This window comes from Histomonas meleagridis, assembly GCF_020186115.1.
Source record: "Histomonas meleagridis strain 2922-C6/04-10x chromosome Unknown contig_18, whole genome shotgun sequence".
Taxonomy (NCBI): domain Eukaryota; phylum Parabasalia; order Tritrichomonadida; family Dientamoebidae; genus Histomonas; species Histomonas meleagridis.
The window spans coordinates 288,928-314,133 of NW_027150797.1; the positions used below are offsets into that span (position 1 = coordinate 288,928).

Sequence of the window (25,206 nt, forward strand, 5' to 3'; positions counted from 1 at the left end):
GAATTTGTGTTCAAAATTGGCAAAAAAGTGTTTTCAATGCTGTTTGGCGGTTATATATCCAACGATAGAGAAATTTCTTGAAGAAAAAAATGTTTTGTAGTTTTATTTTTATGTTTTATATATAAAAATGTAATGCTCAAAACCAAGGAATAGCTTCCTCTGGTTGTATTTCTTCATTTTCCGCTTGAGAAATTAATTCTTCTAATCTTTGATACCATTGAATAGTTTCTTTTTCATCGACTTGACCGATTACAGGTGCTAACATACAGATGTTTTCTTCGATTATTTGTCTTTCTTTGATAATTGAATCTATTGGAAATGTCTTATCATCGATCATTTCTGAAATTAGAACCTCAAGACAAGATCTTACGTCCTCTATTGATTGTACAAGTGATTGCGCTGTTGCTGCAATGGTCAATATGAAGTCGCCTTTGTAATAATCGCCAATGAAAGATCTTACATTTGGTGAAAGTCTAAAAGTTGACTCTTCTTGAGTTTGGAAGTATAACGAAGGGTCAATAGTTTGAAGCATTGGGACAATTCCATTTTCAAATGAAACTAAATAGTCTTCTAATTTTGGATATTCCAATGAAAACATTTTTCTCATAACTGCTTGTGATGCTGAACATTTTAATGCATTAGTTGAAACGAAACAATAAGCATAAATTGAATCCAATTTTCCTATAGCTATTTTCTTTACGTAATCATTTGGCGGTGAAATGTCACGTGAAAAATCGCCACTTTTGTGTGTAAACTTCTCATATAAACTTAAGAAATTTGTGATGTTTGTATTAAGTAAAGTTAACAAATATTGAGTACCTATTTCAATTATGTTTGGGTTATATAACACGATATCTCTACTTCTTGTTGGATAAGAGAATTTAAATATATTATTAAATAGTTTAAACAAATTATTAATTATTGTAATTGGACTTTTTTGATTAATTTTTTGTATTAGAACATAATTTATTGACTTTGAAGAAGTTATTACTTTTAACTTTAATATATTTGATGAAATTTTCTTTGGATATTTTATTAATTTATAAATCACAAACAAGAAATTCTCGAATTGGAATTCGTAAGGCAAATTATTTCTAAATATTTTCATGACTTCATTCACTTGTTGTTTTAATGTTTGATATTTTTCATAAGAATTATTTAACATTTGAACATGTTCTTCATCCAAATCATCGACTTGGAACTTTTGTAATATATTAATTGGAACATATTTCAGAATTCGTAAATCTTTTTGTTGTAATAATGAAAAATCATTTTTTGCCTTTTTTAATACTTTCAAGCATAAGAATTCATTAAAGTCTATTTCGAATAATTTACTAATTGCTTTAGCAATTTTATTAAGTAAATAAAGGTAATTATGCGCCATAACTTTCGATTGTACGTATTCATAAATTTGAGTTTTATTATATTTCTTTGAATATATTAAAGTTTTAATATTTCCTTTGATCAACAAACTCTTTATAAGTTGATAAAACCATTGATTATTATTAGTTATCTCGATAAGAACATCGATCCAACTTAACCATATGTTATATTCGAATATAACTTTTTTACTTTTGATTTTCTCTATCAATAATTGGTTTTTCGTTTGTATTGCAATACGAATTATCGACAAAATTCTTGATGACACTTCAATCGATGGAATTAATTCAAAGACTTTACAATATGATATAAATGAAGTTTCAAGTAATACTCTCGGTGATGATATCGAATAAACATTAAAACAAAAAGATGCAAATGTTTTAGTTTCTTCGATATTCTTCTTATTTGATATATATTCATTAATTTGTTTTGTACCAATTGCGATTAAACCTTTGGATGTATAACCTAAAATACTATCGAAGTTATGTCGCATTGATGATTGAACAAATAGTAATGGTTGATCTTGAATTTCAATTATTGGATGTTGATTGTTTTCATATAATATTTCGTTAAGTAAATTCGAATATTTCGGATCAATGATATTCGATAATATATTAATTGAACATGTCGCGTTTTGAAGTCGACATTTTAAGATCGATATTAATGTTTCTAATGAAATTATTTTATTAAAATTATTTCGTGATATTGGCTTCGATTTTATTAATATATAATTTGTTAAATGATTTTGAATTGTTTGTAATTGGTTATTAGAAATTCCATTTTCAAATAAATCTTCAATTTGTTTATTTACATGTGTCATTTTAAATAATAATGAAATTTTATCCGAATTTTCATTATACATTTTTAATTGTTTGGATACTATTCGATGGATTTCATTATAAACATTATTCGACGTATTATAAAACTTCGAGAAAATTAATTGTGATGATTCATATGAATTTAATACTGTTAATAAAATCGCTGTTTTCTCAGCAATTGTTGACGTGTTCAAATAAAAGAAATCATTAAATATGAAATCTTTTATAGATTTACTAATTATTAATTGTTCTGAATTTTTACATAATAATTTATAACCACAAATTTCTTCAATTTTAGTTAATAAAAATGAATTTATTTTAATTCCTTTTGTATAAATAACTTTCAAAATTCCTTTTAATACATTTCGATAATTATATTTGTTTTGTTGTGAATAAATTCGTGTTAATATTATTGGTATAACATCTTCTTCGAAATATTTATAAAATAATGCAAATGAAAATTGTTCAGACATTGATTGATATAAATAAGTTAAATATTTTAATGTTGGAAATTCATTTTCTTCATCACAAATGATACAATATATATAAGGAATCATTGAATCTTCCCAAAAATCAATAAAATCAATAAAATCAATTAATAATGAAATAGGAAAATTATTCTTTTGCATTATTTCATGTATTTGATTAAATAAAATTGGCCTTTGATCAAAATCACAATAAACACATGAAGAGATTAATATAGGAATTAAATAAGTATCATCTTGATCAATTCCATATAATTCATTAAACATTGATAATGAATCAATAACATAATTAAGATAATGAAATATATTTTCTTTAATTAAAGAAGGTAAAATTTTAAATATATAAACTTTGATTTGCATTTGTAAATTAAATTTTATGATTTCAGGAAGTAATTTAATGAATATAATTAAATCATTCCAAATGTTATCTAATATCTTTTGTAAATAATCTTTTTGTTGTTGTTCAGGTATAAATTTTAATCCATTTATTAAAAACTTATACAAAATTTTATGGTTTTTAATTGTTAAATAATTCCAACATTGATATAATATTTCATATTGAATATTATTAAGATTTAAAAGTTCTTCTAATATTAATATACCTTCATTAAACATTAATAAATTTTTAGTTTCGAATATAATTTCCATAAATTTATTAATTTCAATGTTATTTTGTGTACAATAAATAATAAATTTCTTTAATATTGGTAACGATGGGAAAAATTGATGTTTTTGCATTAATATAAAAGTTTTTTGTATTAATTTATTATGTTGTGATAAATATTCATTTGATGGATTTGCTGAAGCACATAAAACTAATATACAATTTTGTGCTATTATTTGTTTTTCCATTAATTCGTTAAAAAACATTTTCGAGAATTTATTTTTAATTGTAATAAGTAATTCATTTGGGAAAACACAATTATTTTCATTTAAAAACTCAATTATTTTTAATGGGAATTTCGATTGTGTTATATCATTTAAGATAATATGATTTAAATAATAAAATGACTTATTTATAAAAATGTTTTTTTCTTCATCGTTACCATATCTTATTAAAAATTCAAATCCATTCATTAATAATTGTTCATATTTCATGAAATCTATAGATTTATCATATATAAAAGTTTCAAACATTGATGTATATGCATTTAATAATGAAAATGGTAATAAAGAACTTAATAACTTCGATCTACAAAATATATTTAAATGTTCTTTAATCTTTGGTAAGAATCCAAAATTATCACTAATAAAAGAAGACAAAATATTTGATATATTTGTAATTTCAGTAAAATGTGTATCAATTGCTTCAATATATTTTAATGTATATTTAGAAAATGGTGGTTCGAAAAATCCGTTATAAATAAACAAATGTTTAATTATATTATCATATAAATCAATTGGTAATAAATCATGTTGTAATAATACATAACCAACTTTCAGTGCTGATATTACATAATAATTATTTTTATTAGGTATTAAACCTTTAATTAGTTCAATGATTTTTTCGATTATTTCATTCGATGGCTTTGATTTTTGTATGAATAAATATATTGATTCATTTAATATATTATTATTTAAGAAAATTTCATTTAATGAATCCCAAATAAGATTTGTTATATCTAATGGGATTTCATTTATATATTTCATTGATTTATTAAATAGAAATGTGTTCGTATCAGTTTCAAACCCTAAATTTGATAAAATGACATTAGCTTTAAAGTCATCTGATGTATTCTTAAAACAAATGTTCATAATATCATAATAAAGTTTCGATTTTTCGATTTGAATAAGTAAAAATAATTTTGTAACAAAGATTAAATTAGTTAAACTATTGTTTCTTGTGAATAAATATAATTGGATTTTTATTATTTGATTTAAGATAAATAAAGAATTTGGATCTTTATAAAAAGTTTCATTATATTTTTCAAGGAATAGTTTCGATATATTATTAATGAAATTAAAAAAAATCTCATTTTGTAAATAATTATCTTTTTTAACTAATTTATATAATGTTACATAAAACGTAGGATGAAACATTGTAATATTTTCATCATTATTATATATATCAATTAAACTTTTTATTAAAACTAATGAAGTATCTAACTCTAATAGATATTCTAAGAATTCAAATGATTTTGGTTTTTTATTATTAACATAATAATCCATAGTTTTTTTCGGCAATAATTTTAATAATTTTAATAACTTCTTTGATAATATTAATTTAAATGGGAATTTATCACTTAAGAATAAATATTCAATACCTTGTAATAATGTTTGTAAATAAGAATATTTAAGATATTTCGATTTAATTAATTGAATAATTTCGGGCTTATTAATAATTTTAGGATAAGATAAAATCGACAGAATGACTTTAACAATTGGTAAATATTGAATCCATTCATTAATACCCATTCGAACATATTTAAAGATTAACGTGAATAAGCTTTGTATTAAATTAGCTGATGCTGCTAAAGGGAAATTCTTTAATAAGGATTTCAAGAACATTATTTCTTTAAAATCGGATATATCAAAACTTACAGTATCACAATAATTTATTATCTTTTCTTCCCATTGATATTTAAATTTACGACAACTTGTCGGATGTTTTATTAAAATATTAAAAATCTTTTGAAAGAATCCGATTTTAAATAATGCATGTTCTTTCAAAAAATCAAATAAAATGTTTTTAAAATATTCCAATATTACTAAATCTCTTAATTTAGATTGGAATAATCCATATAATATACTTGTTTTCTTTGATAAATTATCAGAAAAATTTTGATCGCCTAAAGGCTTACGTAAGAATTGTTTCATATTATCAATAATTTCTTGTGGAACTTGATATTTGGAAAATCTTTTACAGACAAATATTAATGGAAGTTGTTGACAGATTTCATATTCAATGTTATTTGATCTTTTTGTTTCTTGATATAAATGTGTATCAAGAGTTATATTCTTAATATTAATGAAATGTATTAATGTTAATCGAATTGGTATCGAATATTTACCAAAAAGTTTTATTAACATTAAAACAAATTGTTTCATTTCTTTTTTTTGTAAAGATTTAAAATATTCATCAAGAAATCGTATAAATGAATTATTGAAATCAGAATTTAAGATTAATGATTGTGTTGAATTTATTATTAAATATCGAATATGTTCAATTTTAATTAACTTTGGATAATAACTTACGATAATACATAATCCATTAAATATTGAAAAGTAATTTGTTTTAGGTGAAAATGATTTAAATAAATTTTTAACAATGTTATTAATAAACTTTAAAGGTATATTAGTGTCAATAGTTTGACATATGAAATTCTTTGCTATTTCTAATAAGAATCTTGAATCATGACTTTGATTATCATCATTGACTATATCTAAAATAGCAAAGAATAAAAAACTTATTCCATTTTCAATGAATTGTATCACATGAAATTTGAATAAATTATTTAGGATTTCTTGAATTTTAGGTTGAACATTATCAAAGTTTGAACAAATTGCTAATAATAACAAATTTTTTTTCATTGGTTCATATAATTTATGAAGTAGTTGAAAGTTATTTTGTATGAATAGGAAAACATCTTCAACTAATAAAATAATATTTAATATTTCATCTTTATTAACATTAATATTATATAAAATATTATCCAAAATTTTATTTAAATTTATTCCGTAATATAATATTTCATCTTTAGGTATTTTATTATTAATAAAATCAAAGTATAATGAATATTTAGGTATTTGTTCACATAAAATTTGTGCCTTTTCTCTCGGTAAATAATTCATTGAAGAATACCATAAATTAAATAATTCATATAATTCATTATGATAATCATTATAATAATATATTTGAGTATTATCCCTGAATAAGATTTGACAAAAATCATTTGCTTTCTCAATGTATTTTGGGTTTTTACTTTTAAATGCATCTTTAAATAATTGGATATAATCAATTAAATTCATTCCTTCTCGTATTAGATTTAAAAAGATTCCAATGATATATTTCCTTAAATATGGATAAAAGTCATTATAATTTTGATGAATTGTTAATTTGTTTAATTCATTCACTCCAAAACTTGTTATACAATATTCATTAAAAGTCTTAAATAATAACGTTTTATTCGATATATGTTTTTGATTGATAAATATTAATGAAAATAAAAGATTGAAATTATCAATTAAAAATTGTTCTGTTATCGGAAGGAATTTATTTTCATTTGATTGTGAAAACCTTAAAACAAAAATTAACCAATTTGTTAATTCTTTAGTTTTATTATATGATTTATTAAATATTAAATTTGTGTTTTGTTGGAACTTTTCCATTATTAATAAAAAGATATTATTAGTTATATAATTTATTTTATTTGTGATTAATAAATTTTGGAATTTGATAACGCCATTTAATGAAATTTTATGTTTTGTAACATATTTATATATTATATTTACAATGTTTTTACATAATATCTTTTGATAACATGATTGAAATGAATAAAGAAAATCAAAACATTGATTAAATTGATTCGAAAAATCAGGAAATATAAACGTCGATGGGTTTAATGATTGTTGAAATGTTTCTGTACTAAGTTCAAGTAATGTCTTAAAATTAGTTTCATAAATAACAAGTTTAGTATACATTTTTGTTATTTCATTTAAAAATATTAAAAAATTCGAATTTATATTTAACCAATTCATGTTTGAATGTACAAATGTTGTGAATACATTTAAGAAATTTAAAAGGATATTAATTCGAATAAGTCGTTGTTCAAAGTCTTGAATTTGTCTTGTTAAATATTCATAAGCTTCTTCATTAGTATTAAACTCTTTAAAATTAAATTTGGTATATAATTCTGTATCAATATGTGTATGAACATCTTTGTTTTGTACTTGATTAATAAATGAGATTTTTTTGGTTATTATGTTATTATCATTGTTTTCAGGTCGAATAATTGTACCATTAAATGATTTGATCTTATATAAATCAATTTTAAATATCGAGATAATTAATTCGACAAAATATATTAAACTCCATAATGAATTTTCATGTCTTTTATATTGGAAAAAAATAAATTTCGGAAATAAATTAAAATTTGGAATTTGATCTCGAATGTTTTCTTTAAGATTGAGAATGAGTTCAATGATAACTTTGATAATACAACATTGTTGATCAAATGTTTTAAGGATATTAAAAAATGGAAAAATCATGTCCCATTTTAATAAGTTACCATAAAAAACGGCACTTTTGTAGCCGTTAAAAAACGATGACACAATTTCTATTTGTTCTGAAAAACAATTTAAATTGTTTTTGGTTAAGTACTTTTTGAAATAAAAGAACCAGGCAATGAATACTTTATACGAAATTTGATGTGGGCAACCGTTAGTATATAGCAGTAACATTTGAGTAATTCGACGTTGATTAATTTCATTCTTACGTCTGTTAAGTCTTTTAACTATATGTGTAAAAACTTCTGAAATGAATGAAAGATTAGAAAAATTTGTTGTTTCAGGAGACAAATCTGATATCAGATCGAAAAAAGTTACGATGAAACTATTATATTCAGAATCTGAAATCCTATTGATAACAAATGAAGCTGACTTTATAAACTTATGGTGAGTTATGGTATAAAATTTAGAAGGATCACTTGGTTGAAATGTAGATAACCCATTTTTGATGTAAGCAAAAAACATATCTACGAATGTATCAGAATTTCTGATCTTTTCTATATTAGCAATAGCGGAAAATAAATATAAATTTTTTGAATTCATTTTTAAAATTGGAAGTTCTGCCGGTCTTAAATACATTTGCATTACCAAAACTATAAATTGAAAAAAAATATCTTGAGCCTTCTCTCCGTATGTTTCTGTGAGCTGAATGATTTGCTGATATATTTGTGTAATTATTTTGAAAACTTCGTCTCTTTCAAAAGATAGCAATATTGTCTGTATTTTTTGGAATGCAAGAATTGTGTTATTTGCGTCAAGATCTTTAAATGAAGCTAAAAGATTGGTTAACTCTTCCATGTGATATGATGTATGGATTGAATGGGCGAACGTTTAAATATTTTGAAGATATATTTAGGGTTTTGCAGAATGTGATGGATGATTCGACAAGATTTTGTAAAAAAAAGAATTTAAATCAAGAAAATTTTCTGTTAGGATAGTGGTAAAGGGGATTAATTAGAAAAAAGAAGAAGTTTGATGAAAATGACCAAAAAAAATTAACAATGACATACAATAAATTCAATATTTTACATTTACCGTCAAAATATTTGATTGTTGTGTTAAGGACCACTTAACCACGAAGAAGTTGATGAATATTATCTTAAAAGGTGTTGTGATAATATTTCTTGAAGTTTTTCTTTGTCATCATTTTAAGATATTTTTTAAATTTCATGATTTAGGAAGTCTTCAATATAATTCTTATGGAGTTTTTAAGAGAAAAATTAGCTCTTCTGAATTTTGTTTTCTGGATGTATAAAAAGAATAACTTTTATATTTGGAGTCACACTTCACAACGATTCAACAAATTGAAGAAACTAAGAACCTTAAGATAAAATTTAATTATCATCAATATTAATCGAAAAATGAAAAACAGCTGCCTGCGTAGCATAGTGGTTATTGCGTTCGCCTTGTAAGCGAAAGGTCGGCGGTTCGACTCCGCTCGCAGGCAAAACTTTTTATTTTTTAAATTTGTTTCAACTACAAAATCTATCATTATATTTTATTGCAATTATGTTATTTTACATTATTAGTAAATTAACATCAAACAAATTAAAACAAAATTAAGCATCAATTCCTTTTTTGCCAAGAAGTAATCTAACTTTTTTGTTCGATTAAGTTCTAATGTCAATATCAGTGCTGTATTAAATATAATCGTTAATCACCAAATATTATTTTGTAATACAAAATACAGCATATAAGTTTTATCTCCTATAAACATCAATTCTTTTTCGCTTATGAAATAATTTAACAATATCTATGATTATATAGTTGTTAAAATATTTTAATCCAATTTTATTTAAGAAATCACTCCTGTTATTGAATATTATTTGAAATTCATTTTAAAAATTTGTACATAAAATTATATTCTAACACATATATACAGTGTAAAAACTGATTTATTTTCCAAACTTTGCGATATGCAACGTAGATGGTTTGATTGAAAAAGTCGAATTTTTCTTAGAAAATCAGCTATCGTTTTGATAATTTTATTGATAATTTTTTTTTACTTAGTTCATTGACAGCAGTAAATTTGCAGCCATTTCTTCGTTTTTATCGCAAGCCTCATAGCATTGTAATACATAAGGTAAAGGATAGTTACCCAATTCTTGTAATCTTTTAATTGCTTGTTTCTCTTCCTCGGTATATCTTGCTAATAAATTCTCTCCAGGTTGCATTGGTGGTTGCACTGGTCTTGTTTGGGGTTGTTGTTGTGGTGAAGGTGGTGGTTGCCCATATCCGAACATCATTGGTTGAGCTGTATGATTTCGAACTCCTTCGCAGTCAAAGTTGGCAGGATCCAAGCCAAGACTTTGGATAAGGATTTCCGGTTGTTGACGAACGGCAGCTCCTAATTGTGGATTATTTTGCTCAATGGACTCAACAATATTCTCAATGGCAGCAGGGTTGGCTGAAAGGAGTTGGACTAATTGTTCACGTTGTTGCAAGGCTTGACGTTCAAGTTCAAGATCGGAATCTTGAGGAATCTCACCAGAAAACAAATACTCAGCAGCACGCTCTACATTACCAAAAGCTGCGCGGAGTGCGGCTTCACAGTCCTCTTTGGCAAATCCAAGATCCATGAGTTGGGTAACATTGGAAGCAAATTCAGGAGTATCTTCAATGCGTGGTTGGTCAGGCATTTGTGGACGTGCGCCTGGCATTTGAGGTGGTGGACGATGAATTTCGGGTAATGGAGCAATTGTTGGTTGTGATGGAGCTGGACCTGGTGTTGGTGCAGGTGCGGGTGTGGGTGCTGGAGCTGGGGTAGCAGGAGATGGAGCTGGTGCTGGCGCTGGAGCAGGGGCTGGAGCTGGCGCTGGAGCAGGAGCTGGCTTTTGGGCTTGAACATGAACAACAACGAAATCCTTTGGACCAAGGTTAAGAGATTCAATTGTTGCGTCATTTGGTGGAATCTTGCATTTGAATATAATTTTCACTTGGGTTGTGATGTTTAGCTCTTTTTGAACAAGCTCCTTAACTTGCTCGATTGTGGTAGATGGATCCATTTCGATGCTAAAAACTTTTCCTGTTACAGTTCTAAATGTAATGAGAACCATTTCAAAAATGACAAATTTTCTTTAGTTGGCCAGTTAATTTGTCACTTTTGGGGGCGACCTGACAAAAACCGAAAATCTTTTGAATAAAAAAGCATTAATCGGATTAAATAATGAAGTAAACCAAAATTCTCTTATTAACCTAAAAAACAGAATATATATGATAATGGTATTAATTGTACATGAAAATATTGCTTATATTAATAAAAAAAAATTTATAGAAATATGCATATTTCAAACTTCTATTTTGGTGTGATTTCAGAGAAAAATCTTTTTAGACTTTTAGGTAAATTCATAAGAACCCACTGTCTTGTTTTACCTGATAACAGTTGCCACGCGTGGGCATTTGTTTTTTTTACTGGTTTTCTGAGTACAAATTGGGGTGCCCTGTATTGCTAACAAACATTGTCAAACACTAATGAGCAGAAAATTCTCCAAAGAACTGAACGAAAAGATTGATAGAGATCTTGATGATCAAACCAAAAGTAAGAGAAGAAGAAGCGATCGTGATCCACCAAAACAAAAAAAATCAAAATCAAAAGATAAAAAAAAAGAAAAAGAAAAAGAAAAGAAAAATCACGACGAAATCCCTAGGTATATTACAGTTGACCTTCCACAAGAAGCTATCAAAGCTCTATTAAAGGCTTCCGGTCAACCTTCTGATTGTAAAGGAATGAAACTTGAAGTAAAGCTAAGTATTCCGGAAAAAGAAAAATAAAGATACAGAATTTCATATAATGGACAATATATTTTTCGATAAATAATATATTATAGTGGTGGTGATGAAAATTGATTTATTAATAAATTTTTCTTTTTATGTAATATTGTTTTTTCGTAACACTATAAACATAACACAGGTGTTTTTAGTCAGTAAAAATACTTTTAATGAATAACAATTACTTTATAAAGGATGAATTAACGGTTATTTAGCGTTACACTCAAAATTAAAACTTAGTTCAATGCTTTATTTTATGACTTGTTGATGTTCATTTTACAACATCTACGACTGCTTGGTATGTAGCTATAGCAGCAGATACCACACCAAACACAGACAAACATAAGCATAATATGTTCTTATAATATTTGAAGCCATGAGAAGAGTTCTTAATCCATAACAAAGGCGGGAAGAAGAAACTTGTCATACAGCCACCCAAAGCTCCTCCAATAGACAGAACAGGTGCGATACTTGGACAAGCCATAGCAATAACTACTGGTGGGATATTAGTAACCAATAAAACGATGGCTCGTTTTTTCCATGGCAATTCAGCCGGATTAAAAACATTAAATATCAACGCAGAGAGATCGGCTGATATTGTTAATGCAATTACTGGGAATGATGCAGTAACTACGACAAAGAATGCAACACGAATGACTTGAATGATGACATCACGATTCGAGAAATTGTTTAAAATGATCTCATTAACTGAACTTCCGAAGTTTAAGTAGCCCAAAACGCCAGGAATTAACACAAATAAGTAGCATGACATAAATGCGGTTCCGATAATTCGATAACGTGAACGAATTCGTGGGTCTGCGTTCTTAATGATGGGTAAAACAATGGCTGGTAACGCAAACATTAAGGCGTAAATAGCTAATGCGTTAAAGAAACTCAAATTTATTGTCGCAGTCTTGGTGGTGACATTTATGCCATTAGAGGCTAATGAGGCACTGCACTTCCATATCATAACAATGGCGTATACAAAGAGACAGAAAATGGAAAATGTTGAAAATATGGATAAGAATCCTAACTTACGTGGAATGGTAAGTGCGACTGGTAAAACTAAAGAATATATAAACATGGTTAAATATCGCTTGGATCCCATCATCCATTCTTCATGATGAAGAAGAGATAACCACGACTTAATATTATCACCTCCTATGATAAGATAAGCTACACAACATGAATAAGTGAAAAGTAATGTAAGAATTGTTAGACCTAATGAGCCCCATTTGCCTAATAATTTTCGGGCCATATCATTCATACTTTCAGAATGTGTACGAAATTGAAGACGAACAATCATGATTGTTGCCATGTAAGAAAGAAAAGCTGCAAGAGTCATTAATGCTACAGATGTTACTAGACCACAATAATTCATGGTACTAGAAATTGAAAGAATTTCAGAACCAACAAGTGAGTTAAGAAGGTTCATAACAGTTGAAAAGAAACTGACTTGAGGTTGTTGTTGAGCATTGGATAACTCAGTAAAATCGCCAATTGTGTCAGTATAATTGAGATCTTGTCCATCACCAAACAATTTCTCATTTTGGAGAGATTGAGAATCAAATATAAGTGGGCCATCTTCAGTGGCATGCACTTCTTTGTTTTCTTCCATTTCTGAAAACATCAGCCTATTCAATTCGTCACTTTTTGATAGGAGTTGTTCTACAAACCGTAAAAATGACTGAATGTTGGGCTAACGGTCATTATTAACCTTACAGTGCCCTATCAAAAGCGGTTTATTAAACGCGATTTTTACATAACGTACAGAAAAGAGCTAAAATTTGAATGAGCGAATACTTTTGCGGAAAAATTAGAGTTTACAGATAAATTACTTACTCTTCCTTCTTCTTTGTTTGACCAAGAAGTACTTTATGAATATGTGGAACAACGCCTGCAGATGCAATTGTTACATTTTCAAGAAGTTGATTTAATTCTTCATCATTGCGGATTGCAAGCATAATGTGACGTGGTGAAATTCTTGTCTTCTTATTATCGCGAGCTGCATTACCTGCAAGTTCAAGAACTTCAACAGTAAGATATTCAAGAACTGCTGCCATGAATACTGGAGCGCCTGCACCAACACGATCTCCATAACGACCTTCACGAAGGAAACGATGAAGACGTCCAACAGGGAATTGAAGTCCTGCACGACTTGATCTTGTCTTTGGATGAGCACGTTCTCCATCAACTGCTGTCTTTGTAGCTGTTTTCTTAACACCTTTCTTGGCTGGCATTTAAAATAATGATTACCTGGGTTAAATATTGACAAGTTAGTGCCGAGAATTTTTACCGGGTTTTGATATAATTTTCAAATAAAAATTTATTTGGCTCAAAATGACATTAAAAATCATTGAAATTTTTACATCAATAAATTGGGTATTAAAATGACATCATAATTCTATTAAAAAAACTAATTGAATAATAATGGACTTAAAATGACATTTTATAGATGAACTGAATTTTGGTGGGAAATGATAAAGGAATCATTTTAAAGATGTCAACTAAGAAACCAGCCTCAAAGACTCCAACAGAAAAGAAGCCAGCTGTAGAAGGAGAAGCTCCAGCAGAAACTGAAAAAGAAAAGAAACAACGTCATAAGAAGAGGAATGAATCATTTTCTTCTTACATTTTCAAAGTTCTTAAACAAGTTCACCCAGATATTGGTATTTCTAACAAGGCAATGTTGGTCATGAATAACTTTGTTACAGATATATTTGAACGTATAGCAAGAGAAGGAGCTCGACTTGTTGATATGAATGATAGAAATACGCTCGGATCCCGCGAAATACAAACAGCAGTTAGACTTGTTCTCCCAGGAGATCTTGCAAAACATGCAGTTTCAGAAGGTGGTAAAGCTGTTGCTAAATTCAATGCAGAATAAATTGATTTTTTTAAAAAATTCATCATAAACAAACCTTTTCCAATGAAACATATTTTTGTAATTATCAAATTGTATCACAAAGAATTCGTTAAGATCTTAATTATTCTTTTTTATTAAAAACTTTCTTCAAAAAGCTGCTTATCATAAACATTTTCCAAAAAATGACTTATTGATGTTCCTTGTTTCCATTAGAATCATTGATACAAATAATTGTTTTGCAACTGATTTCAAATTTTCCTTCTTCTGATGTCACATATGGCAACTCTTATAAATTTAATTTTGCTGATTTCCAATAATTCTTGATAAAGCACAGTAAAAAAAATTAATTTTAAATCAATATTAATTTTCAATCCTCATTATGTAAATGTTAATCTGAACAGGGTATTAAAGGTGAAAATTGAATAATACTTTCCTTCTTCTGATGTCACTTTATTATAATAATATAAAGTAAAATTGAAATTAAATGTTTTACTCAAAAAAGATAAGTAAAACAAAAGCAAATATGCTTTTTTCTTTTGCTTTTAATCAATTACTTTTTTAGAATTTGATTTAAATCCTTTTTTGTTTTACTTTATATTTTATATAACTTGGAATTCCAGATGTGTCTATATGATTCATAGAACCAGGTGTTACAATTATTTTCAATTCAAAGCCTGTAGCTTCTTTCCAGTTTCCAATAAAATTGAAACCAATCTTAGCATTGGATATTTTTATTAAATCATCTAAAGTATAAAAATCCATTATTTTTAATAAGTATGTTTCATTATGAAGGTGTGAAAAAAGTGCATATGATGGATTTTCAAAAAATATAGAAATTGGCTTTGCATATCCTATTGTATATTCATCTACTACAAAAGTGATGTTAGTAGAAAAATCATATGGATTCACCATAAGTCTAAAAACATTTGAAAGTCTAATACGGGCACCATGATAAAAATATTCATACCCCCTTACATGGATTTTAATTCCTTCCAAGTTTTTTACAATTAATGTTTTTTTGGGAGCATTGATTTCCATTAGTTGCTCATAACTGTCTGAATAAGCATGTTTTGCATAAATTTTACTTCCTCTAGGAAGATAATTTCGAGGAAGGGAATTTATTAAATAAACATTATTTCCTATAAATTTTCCTTTAAAATCTATAATCCCATCAAAGTAGATATCTGTAATTAAATATGAAAAGTCGCCACCTGCAACATATATTTTCGTCTGAGTATTAACTAAAATTTTTGTGTGATTTTTAATTAAAGAAAAATTAAATATTTCATTGGAATAATCTCCTTGATTTACGTTAATATATACAAGATCTCCTTTGATCATTTGACCAATAATACTTGCAGTTGAAAAATCACAAGTACAAATAAATTCATTACAGCTAATTGATTTCGATATATCACATAATTTTTGATAAAAATGAATGTGTTCTCTTATAAGAGAAATGCCTTTTGAATAATTAAGCCTATCTCTAAATGTTTCAACTTTTTTCTGCCTATTAAAAATATCACAATTTTTTGTATCACCATAAATAATCATCTGAAACTTGGAATATGCAAATGCAAATAGCACAAGAAACATACAAACAAAATGATGTGAGATATCGGGAAATCTTTTAAAATAGATACATTAGTGAAAAGTTATATAATTTTGATTAATCAAGTGTTACAAAAATTTATTACCAAATCATTAATATAAAAATTTAAAACTCTCATAATATTCAAAAATAACAAATTTCAAAATATAACATCGAATTTTTATGCAACTTCTCTCTATATACAGAAGTTTATAAATATGTTTTTTTTTTCACAAAACTCGTTCTCATATTAATTTATAAAAAAATAATAAATAAAAAAGTGTGAAAAGATTAATCAAATAATAAGATTTTTTACTATCAATTGATATTGATAACTTCCTCTTGCATCACGAGTTGAGCTAGTTTTACTTCTTTATATACAGTATGTCTTGAACACCATGTATTGTGTTGTGATACCTTGCAAGAATAAAAAGTAAATCAGAAAGTCGATTAAGGATTTGACAGATAATTTTCCCATTTTTATGATCTAAATAGCAGCGCACTTCAGCTCTTTCCGCGCGACGACAGACTGTTCTTGCAAGATGAAGATACGCTGATGATATATGTCCACCAGGAAGAATAAATTTTTTAAATTGCGTGATCTTTTGATTATACTCTATTTCCCATGAGTTTATTTTGTTGACAAAAGATAAAATAGTTTCGTCAGGATCATAATTACATGCTATACATGCTGAAACATCGAAAATTTTATGTTGAATCTGCTGAAGTATTTCAACAACTTCACCTTCGCAATAGCATGCACATACTCCAAGGAGTGAATTTAGCTCATCTAAACTTCCAATTAATTCAAAAATTAATGAATCTTTTGGAATTCTTCCACCAAATCCAAGCGAAGATGTTCCGGTGTCACCAGCACACGTTGAAATTGAAGGAAGCTTTTGTGGATTTTCCATATAGTTTGTGATTCCCAGACGTTAACATAAAATCATAAAAAAATTTCACCTCATATGTCTTTGATATGAGCAAATTGAACGAAACACGATTTTTTCTCCAATTGGACAAAAGGCAAGTTTTTTTCATTTTGTCTAGCAGGGTAGATATGTAAGACAGAAAAATTCCTATGGCGATAACGTTTTATATACATTTGGCAATCAATATTATTTTAATTACTAGAATGTTTCCTTGGAAAAATCAATTAATTAATCAAAAAACTAATTAGTAACATCCTTAAAGAGCTATCTTTCATGCAAGGGAATGTTTACTCTTTATTAATTTTTCAACAATATCTAAAATAATATAAAATACAACGAAAAAATGAAAACAATAATGGACACACAAAAATTAAAATATTTTGCATACTTCTTTTTTTAATTTTGTTATCTCTATTGACTATTTGGGAAGCAGGTTGGAAAACCTTGTCCAAATTGTATCCTGATGCCGAAGAACATTTGATGCATCTGCATCAGTTTCATCTTTTTTCCTTCATCAGAGGTGTGGCTCTTAAGAGTGATGTCACTTTTCCATTCATTTAATTCTATCGTAAAGAAAAATCTTTCTGCAGCCATTCGGTGGTCTGCATGTTGGTATGTTTTTAAAGTTTAAACACATATATTGTTTATTAATGAACAAAACGTTGCTCACAGAGACATAAAACCTGCAAATATCTTATTAGATAATTATGGAAGACCAAAACTTGCTGACTTTGGTCAAAGCAGAAAGTTGACGAAAGGGGAAGTTGTTAATAGCTGTGCAGGATCTCGTCCATATATGGCTCCGGAAGTAATAACTCGACAAAATGCAGATCCTTTTTTAGCTGACATTTGGTCACTTGGTATTACGTTTTACACAATTGCATTTGGGAAGCTCCCATGGGCAACTCAAAAAATCGAAGAGTTAGAGATGGCAATTCAAGTTGGAATCTTCAATTTTCCTTCTTGTGCCGATCCGTTATTTTGCAAGTTAATTCATTCAATGACCGCTGTAAACCCCTCAAAAAGAGAACCACTGGCAAAACTGCTCCGATCGCCACTTTTTGAAGGAGTACACTGCGGCAGTTTCTTATAACAGAATTTCAAATAGGGTAAATAAGTTTTGGTAAAGAAACCAGAAATAAAGCAGAACACCATGTCGCCGAAGACTTTTGGAGGGTAATGTTTGAATAAATCGGGTTTGCTTTTAAATTTGATTGAATGAAATCTCTTCAATATTAGAAATTTCCTTTCGTATTTTCGTTTTTGGCATTCAAAGTTGAAGGTTTGTTGCCTTGAAATGTTTTGTTGTGTGTGAATTAGAGTGTTGCTTATCTATAACAAATTGAAGAAATATTTTTAGTAATGGTGAAAGGTTTGGAATGTGATGCTCATGTTTAACTTGGTAATCTGCATTTCTTTGGAATGTTGAAGATATGGAAAGGAGGATTCCATAAAATTTTTGTGATTGTAAATTTACACTATGAATAAATTCAATGATAAAGTCCAGAAACACTTCTGTTATAAACCGCTTTTACCAATGACTTTTCTGGCAAACGAACTTGGTGGCTGGGAGTACGTTAAAATGCGATCGATGTAAATTTCGGTTTAATTGATGTAAAGTAGCCAATCATTGTGTGTTGCGGTTTGAAAAAATGTAAATATTAAATTATTTTGCGAGAGAGGAAACACTGAAAGGAAACGTGCTTCCTTTAAAAAAGATTTTTTTTTACAATATATATTTTTTTAATATATTTCACATCCCTTCGAATCTTTTTCTTTTTTTGCTATGAAAGCCCGAATTGCTAATTCGAAAACTTCGTTTACACTTGAGTATTTATCAACAGAGCACTCGATATAGCCATAAGCACCAATTTTTTTTTCATTGCTTCCCCTTGTTGTGTTGTAATTATTTCTTCCGAAGAGCTATTATCTATAAGGTCATTCTTCAAACCAGCTAGAATGAATGGTACTCCTTTGCAATATTTTCTAATGTCTTTTAACCATATCTCCTCGACATTACGAAAAGATTCTGGAGAAAAGAGGGAAAAACATATTATTAAAACGTCTGCAAAAGAATATGAAATTCGTCTGAGCTTTTCATATTCTTCTTGACCTGTTGTGTCCCATACATCTATACATACGTCTTGCCCATTAACATTAGTTTCAATTCTATAATTATCAACTACTGTAATTTTATATTCATTATAATCGTGGTTAAGTCCATGATTTTGGTAGGCATATGCCAGTTCAGCTTTACCAATGTAGTTGTCACCAATGATGACGCACTCCACGCAGTCCATTAATTGAATTGCCTTTGTTTTTCATAAAAAAAACGGTTTATAGTATTTAAAATTTGTGAACTTTCTTAGATGTGTGGTGTTGGCATTTTTTCCAACATTTTGAGTTATAAAGTATACAAAATTTGTAATGACGAAATAACATTTGTTCGTAGCTACCAAAACTGTTGCAAGATAAAAAGCGCCTGACTGTATACAAAAAGTCGATGATATAAACTTGTCAAAAAGTTGGCAACTTATTTACATGTAAATGACATAAAAAGTCACTGAGTAAATTAATCAAAAAGTTAATGACGTTAATTTCGAATACGGTTAAACAATTTGCCTCAAATCAACCTTAAAATTAAGGATGGGTATCGATAAATATTTATCGATTATCCTGATAAAAAAAGTGACAGTCTGCATTCAAAATTTTCATATCGTTCTGAATGATAATATTCAAAATTTCATCATAAAAATAAAAATATCTCGTGAAAATGGATATATATTTATGCTAAATCAAACTGACAGTAATTACAATTTCTGGAGGTTATATTATCTATCTAATTCAAATGGTATATTTATAAAATTGATTTTCGAAAATTTAGGAGCATTAATTAGAATGCTATCAAGATAAAGTATTCTAATTGTGGTTACACATTTAGTGCATTTGCGATTAAGAATCAATTTCAAACATCGCAAAACTCCACATTTTTCAAAAAGTGGTATCGGTCGGTAGTACTACCACTTGTTACTTTTTAAAATATCTCTTTTTGATTATTTCATTGGAATAATTTTCGCTTCGCTCAAAACGTACTTTAACATAATGCTAATATCGCAAATTTTATATGATAAAATCAAATGCAATTATCAGCCCCCATATAAAACGAACTAAATTTATATAATTTAGTCAAATAAAATTGCATTTAATTTAATCTTCCAATTTATATATTTTTAATGCATTTTGAGTTCTACTTATAGTGTTTTAATGCTTGTTTATTTTGGTATTAAAAGTTTAAACTAAGTTTCGAAAAAAATATATCAATTATCATTCTCACTAAATTTTAATATTATGCATAATTATATTCTAGATATTATTAGTAAATTATTTATAACTAAAATAGTTTGTATATTCATGATTATTCATGAGATATTTCAGTTTTATTGATTTTTATTTGAATGCTAGATGCTATCGTCAATTACGATACAAGAAATTTGAATATAAGTTGGTCACTTTTTTTATCAGGATAATATCGATAAAATCTGATATTTTTATCAGCGGTTTATCGATATATCAGAGCCCACCCAACCCTACTAAATAGGGGGTGATGATGTTCACTCTATTCATTTCAGCTGTTTTTTGCTCTTCAAAATTTTTCGAACTGTATTTTTGTCCCCTATTACAAAACAAGCACACCTAAATTTAAAAATTACACGGACGTTGAATTTCAAGATGTAATTTTCCAAAATCCTGTTGTTTTAGCTTTAGTAATTGTCCCACACCCTCTATCAGAGCAAGCTCAATATTTATTTTCAAACTCACTTAATATTTTATCTAAGCGTCCGTTGTTTACTTTACTTATTTCTTCTGATGTTCCTCAACTTGTATCTACCTTTCAATATGAAAATCCTTTTCTCGTACTATATCAATCGGGCAGAATATATAACTCATGTGAATGTCCAACTAGTGAATTAATTACAGCTAAACCCGAACTTTTTGATTTTTAGTCAAGGATTTGAAAATTTGTATCAATTATCAAATCTATTTCCAGAAATCAGGTTTGGAGTAGTTCCAATGGAAACATGGTTACTTCTATCACGTGACAAATTGTTTGATAACGTTGAATTCAAACGTTGAAATATTTCAGCGAGGAAATACCTGAAATTATCGAAAATGAAAGTGTCCAAAAAATTGTTGGGTTAACTTACAAAGATTTCATAGAAAGCGAGAGCTACGATGCAGTCGTTCTCTCCTCACCAGAATTTGGTCCAAAAGAAGTTTTCCAAATTTCCCTCGAAAACGCCGATGAAGTGGCAAAAAGTGGCAACGATAAAATAAAGTTTGGAATTTTGGATCCGATACGAAACGCTTCACCTTTAGGTTTTCCTGTTTTTGTGCAAAGGCCACACATCGAAATATTTCCAAGAGGATCTAAGAATGCTATCCTTAATGAATCGAGGTGGATTTTTGAGGTTTTTGAATGATTGCTCAACATCAAAAATTGATCTCGATATCCCTGAATTGACAAAGGAAGAGGCATTAAGGGAAACAGACGAACTAGCTCCGAAATATGAGTTACTACCAGAGAACATTAAACAGAAAATACAGAAATATGTGGAAACAAAATTGGCAAAATTAACAAATTTGAATCCTTTTGCTGTAATTTTGTAAAAATTCATTTGTAAGTGTTTACTTATATATAAATTTTCTAATTGAGGATGTAGTTCGGAAGATTTGGCAAAAAAGTATCAAATCATTTGATGAAATAAAAAAGAAATCAAAAGATTCATTCTTTAAGATTTTTTAAAAATAACCATATGTTTATCACCTATAAGATATATTCTTTAAAACTACATACGCAGAATGAAAAATAAAATTGATAAAAAAATCAATCATAACAATTCGTTTGTATGCATGGGCTGATATATTTTATTATATCTTTTCCTAAATGTATCACTTTTGATCAAACTTAATAAATTATTTTCTCGTTCATCATGTCTATATTTTCAACATCTCAAACTACCTTCATCTTTTAAAATTATGAAAATAAATTCATGATAACCATTAATTTTATTCTTTAATTTTTATATTAAGATTTTACATGAGTCACGATGACTATTTAAGCGAGTTATTCTTGACAATTATTATAATATTATTCTCAACAAAACATACATTTATTTGGTAATTTTTCACGAATTAATTGAACAATTTCGACATGAGAATTTTTTGCTGCCAACTTGAGCGAAGTTTCAAATAAATTTAATAATTTCCAAATATTTTTTCTGAGTTTTAAACAATATAAATAAATATAATTCAGAATAATTTAACATCTTTTGCCATAATATCAATTCCTTCTTGTTCAAGAAGTAATTTAACGATTTCTGTATGACCATTTTCAGATGCAAACATAAGTGCTGTTTTAAATAATTTAAATAACTTCCAAATATCATCTTGAAATATTAAATTATTAAAAGAAAAATAAAATAAAAGAAATAAATATCTTTATCATTAATATCAATTTCTTCTTGTTCAAGAAGTAATTTAACGATTTCTGTATGACCATTTTCAGATGCATGCATAAGTGCTGTTTTAAATAATTTAAATAACTTCCAAATATCATCTTGAAATATTAAATTATTAAAAGAAAAATAAAATAAAAGAAATAAATATCTTTATCATTAATATCAATTCTTTCTTGTGAAAGAAGTAATTTAACTATTTCAATGTAACCATTAGTAGATGACCATATTAAAGATGTAGATAATAATATGAAAAAATTCCAAATATTTTTAATGGATGCCAAATAATTAAAATAGATAATAATAGATAAAATCTAATGTCTTTAGCATTAATATCAATTCCTTTATGCATAAGAAGCTTTTTAGCAATAAAACTGTAACCATTCCGAGATGCATAAATAAGAGCTGTGGAAAACAAATTATATTAATTCCAAAAATTATTTTGTTATCCAATATGATTAAAATAAATTTTATCTTTAGCATTAATATCAATTCTTTCTTGTTCAAGAAGTAATTTAACGATTTCTATATAACCTTTATTAGTTGCATATATAAGTGCTGTTTGAAATACTTTAAATAATTTTCAAATATTATTTTAAAATATCAAATTATTATGTAAAATATCTTATAATATAAATATGCTGATTTCAGATTAATATCAATTCCTTGAGCAATAAGTATATTAATAATTTCAATGTTTCTAATATCTATTGCATAAATAAGTAATGAGTTGTATATTTAGATGAAACTTCAAATATTTTATTGAAATCCAATTTGATTTAATTAAATTTTATATAAAAACAAATAAATATTTATATCATTGATATCAAATCCTTCGTGTTCAAGAAGTAATTTTAAGATTTCAAAGTAACCTTTTTCCAACGATATAATAAGTGATGTATATAATAATTTAAATAAATTTTATCATTAGTATTAATATCAATTCCTTCTTTTTCAAGAAGTAATTTAACAATTTCTGTATGACCTTTTTCCGATGATATTATAAGTGCTGTTTTATATAATTTAAATAATTTCCAAATATCATCTTGAAATATTAAATTATTAAAAGAAAAATAAAATAAAAGAAATAAATATCTTTATTATTAATATCAATTCCTTCTTTTTCAAGAAGTAATTTAACAATTTCTGTATGACCTTTTTCCAATGATATTATAAGTGCTGTATTAAATAATTGAAATAATTTCCAAATATTATTTTGAAATATAAAATTATTAAAATAAATACCAAATAAAGAATTTAAATATTTTGAGCATTAATATCAATTCCTTCTTGTTCAAGAAGTAATTTAACAATTTCTGTATAACCCTTTTCAGATGCATAAATAAGTGCTGTTTTAAATAATTGAAATAATTTCCAAATATTATTTTGAAATATAAAATTATTAAAATAAATACCAAATAAAGAATTTAAATATTTTGAGCATTAATATCAATTCCTTCTTGTTCAAGAAGTAATTTAACAATTTCTGTATGACCTTTTTCCAATGATACTATAAGTGCTGTATTCAATAATTTAAATAATTTCGAAATATTATTTTGAAATATAAAATTATTAAAATAAATTATAAATAAAACAAGTGAATATTTTTAGCATTAATATCAATTCCTTCTTGTTCTAGAAGTAATTTAACAATTTCTGTATAACCCTTTTCAGATGCATAAATAAGTGCTGTATTAAATAATTGAAATAATTTCCAAATATTATTTTGAATTTCCAAATTATTAAAATAAATTTTATCATTAGCATTAATATCAATTCCTTCTTTTTCAAGAAGTAATTTAACAATTTCTGTATGACCTTTTTCCAATGATATTATAAGTGCTGTATTAAATAATTGAAATGATTTCCAAATATTATTTTGAAATATAAAATTATTAAAATAAATTTTATCATTAGTATTAATATCAATTCCTTCTTGTTCAAGAAGTAATTTAACAATTTCTGTATGACCTTTTTCCAATGATACTATAAGTGCTGTATTCAATAATTTAAATAATTTCCAAATATTATTTTGAAATATAAAATTATTAAAATAAATATCAAATAAAACAAATAAATATCTTTAGCATTAATATCAATTCCTTCTTGTTCAAGAAGTAATTTAACAATTTCTGTATAACCCTTTTCAGATGCATAAATAAGTGCTGTATTAAATAATTGAAATAATTTCCAAATATTATTTTGAAATATAAAATTATTAAAATAAATTCTAAATAAAACAAATAAATATTTTTAGCATTAATATCAATTCCTTCTTGTTCAAGAAGTAATTTAACAATTTCTGTATGACCTTTTTCCAATGATATTATAAGTGCTGTACCAAATATTATTTTGAAATATAAAATTATTAAAATAAATACCAAATAAAACAAATAAATACTTTGAGCATTATCATTAATTCCTTCTTGTTCTAGAAGTAATTTAACAATTTCTGTATAACCCTTTGCAGATGCATAAATAAGTGCTGTATTAAATAATTGAAATAATTTCCAAATATTATTTTAAAATTTCAAATTATTAAAATAAATTTTATCATTAGTATTAATATCAATTCCTTCTTGTTCAAGAAGTAATTTAACAATTTCTGTATAACCCTTTGCAGA

The 25,206-nt window shown here is 26.6% G+C and overlaps 6 protein-coding genes across 6 annotated transcripts; 1 reads left to right on the forward strand and 5 right to left on the reverse strand.

Moving 5' to 3' along the window:
* Positions 1 to 136: 136 nt before the first annotated feature.
* Positions 137 to 598, reverse strand: GO595_002453 (uncharacterized protein; the record flags this gene model as incomplete). Its single annotated transcript, XM_067915364.1, has 1 exon — positions 137 to 598. One exon carries the CDS (start codon positions 596 to 598, stop codon positions 137 to 139), a length of 462 nt encoding a protein of 153 aa, XP_067777390.1.
* A 9,317-nt stretch (positions 599 to 9,915) lies between these two features.
* On the reverse strand, positions 9,916 to 10,965 carry GO595_002454 (UV excision repair protein RAD23-like A; the record flags this gene model as incomplete). Its single annotated transcript, XM_067915365.1, has 1 exon — positions 9,916 to 10,965. One exon carries the CDS (start codon positions 10,963 to 10,965, stop codon positions 9,916 to 9,918), a length of 1,050 nt encoding a protein of 349 aa, XP_067777391.1.
* A 983-nt stretch (positions 10,966 to 11,948) lies between these two features.
* GO595_002455 (Transmembrane amino acid transporter protein) lies at positions 11,949 to 13,295 on the reverse strand (the record flags this gene model as incomplete). The annotated part of the gene is made up of 1 exon (XM_067915366.1): positions 11,949 to 13,295. One exon carries the CDS (start codon positions 13,293 to 13,295, stop codon positions 11,949 to 11,951), a length of 1,347 nt encoding a protein of 448 aa, XP_067777392.1.
* A 220-nt stretch (positions 13,296 to 13,515) lies between these two features.
* On the reverse strand, positions 13,516 to 13,917 carry GO595_002456 (Histone H2A; the record flags this gene model as incomplete). Its single annotated transcript, XM_067915368.1, has 1 exon — positions 13,516 to 13,917. One exon carries the CDS (start codon positions 13,915 to 13,917, stop codon positions 13,516 to 13,518), a length of 402 nt encoding a protein of 133 aa, XP_067777393.1.
* A 260-nt stretch (positions 13,918 to 14,177) lies between these two features.
* Positions 14,178 to 14,564, forward strand: GO595_002457 (Histone H2B; the record flags this gene model as incomplete). The annotated part of the gene is made up of 1 exon (XM_067915369.1): positions 14,178 to 14,564. The coding sequence occupies one exon, from the start codon at positions 14,178 to 14,180 to the stop codon at positions 14,562 to 14,564; it is 387 nt and encodes a 128-aa protein (XP_067777394.1).
* A 1,935-nt stretch (positions 14,565 to 16,499) lies between these two features.
* GO595_002458 (cob(I)yrinic acid a,c-diamide adenosyltransferase) lies at positions 16,500 to 17,048 on the reverse strand (the record flags this gene model as incomplete). Its single annotated transcript, XM_067915370.1, has 1 exon — positions 16,500 to 17,048. The coding sequence occupies one exon, from the start codon at positions 17,046 to 17,048 to the stop codon at positions 16,500 to 16,502; it is 549 nt and encodes a 182-aa protein (XP_067777395.1).
* Between the last annotated feature and the right edge of the window lie 8,158 nt (positions 17,049 to 25,206).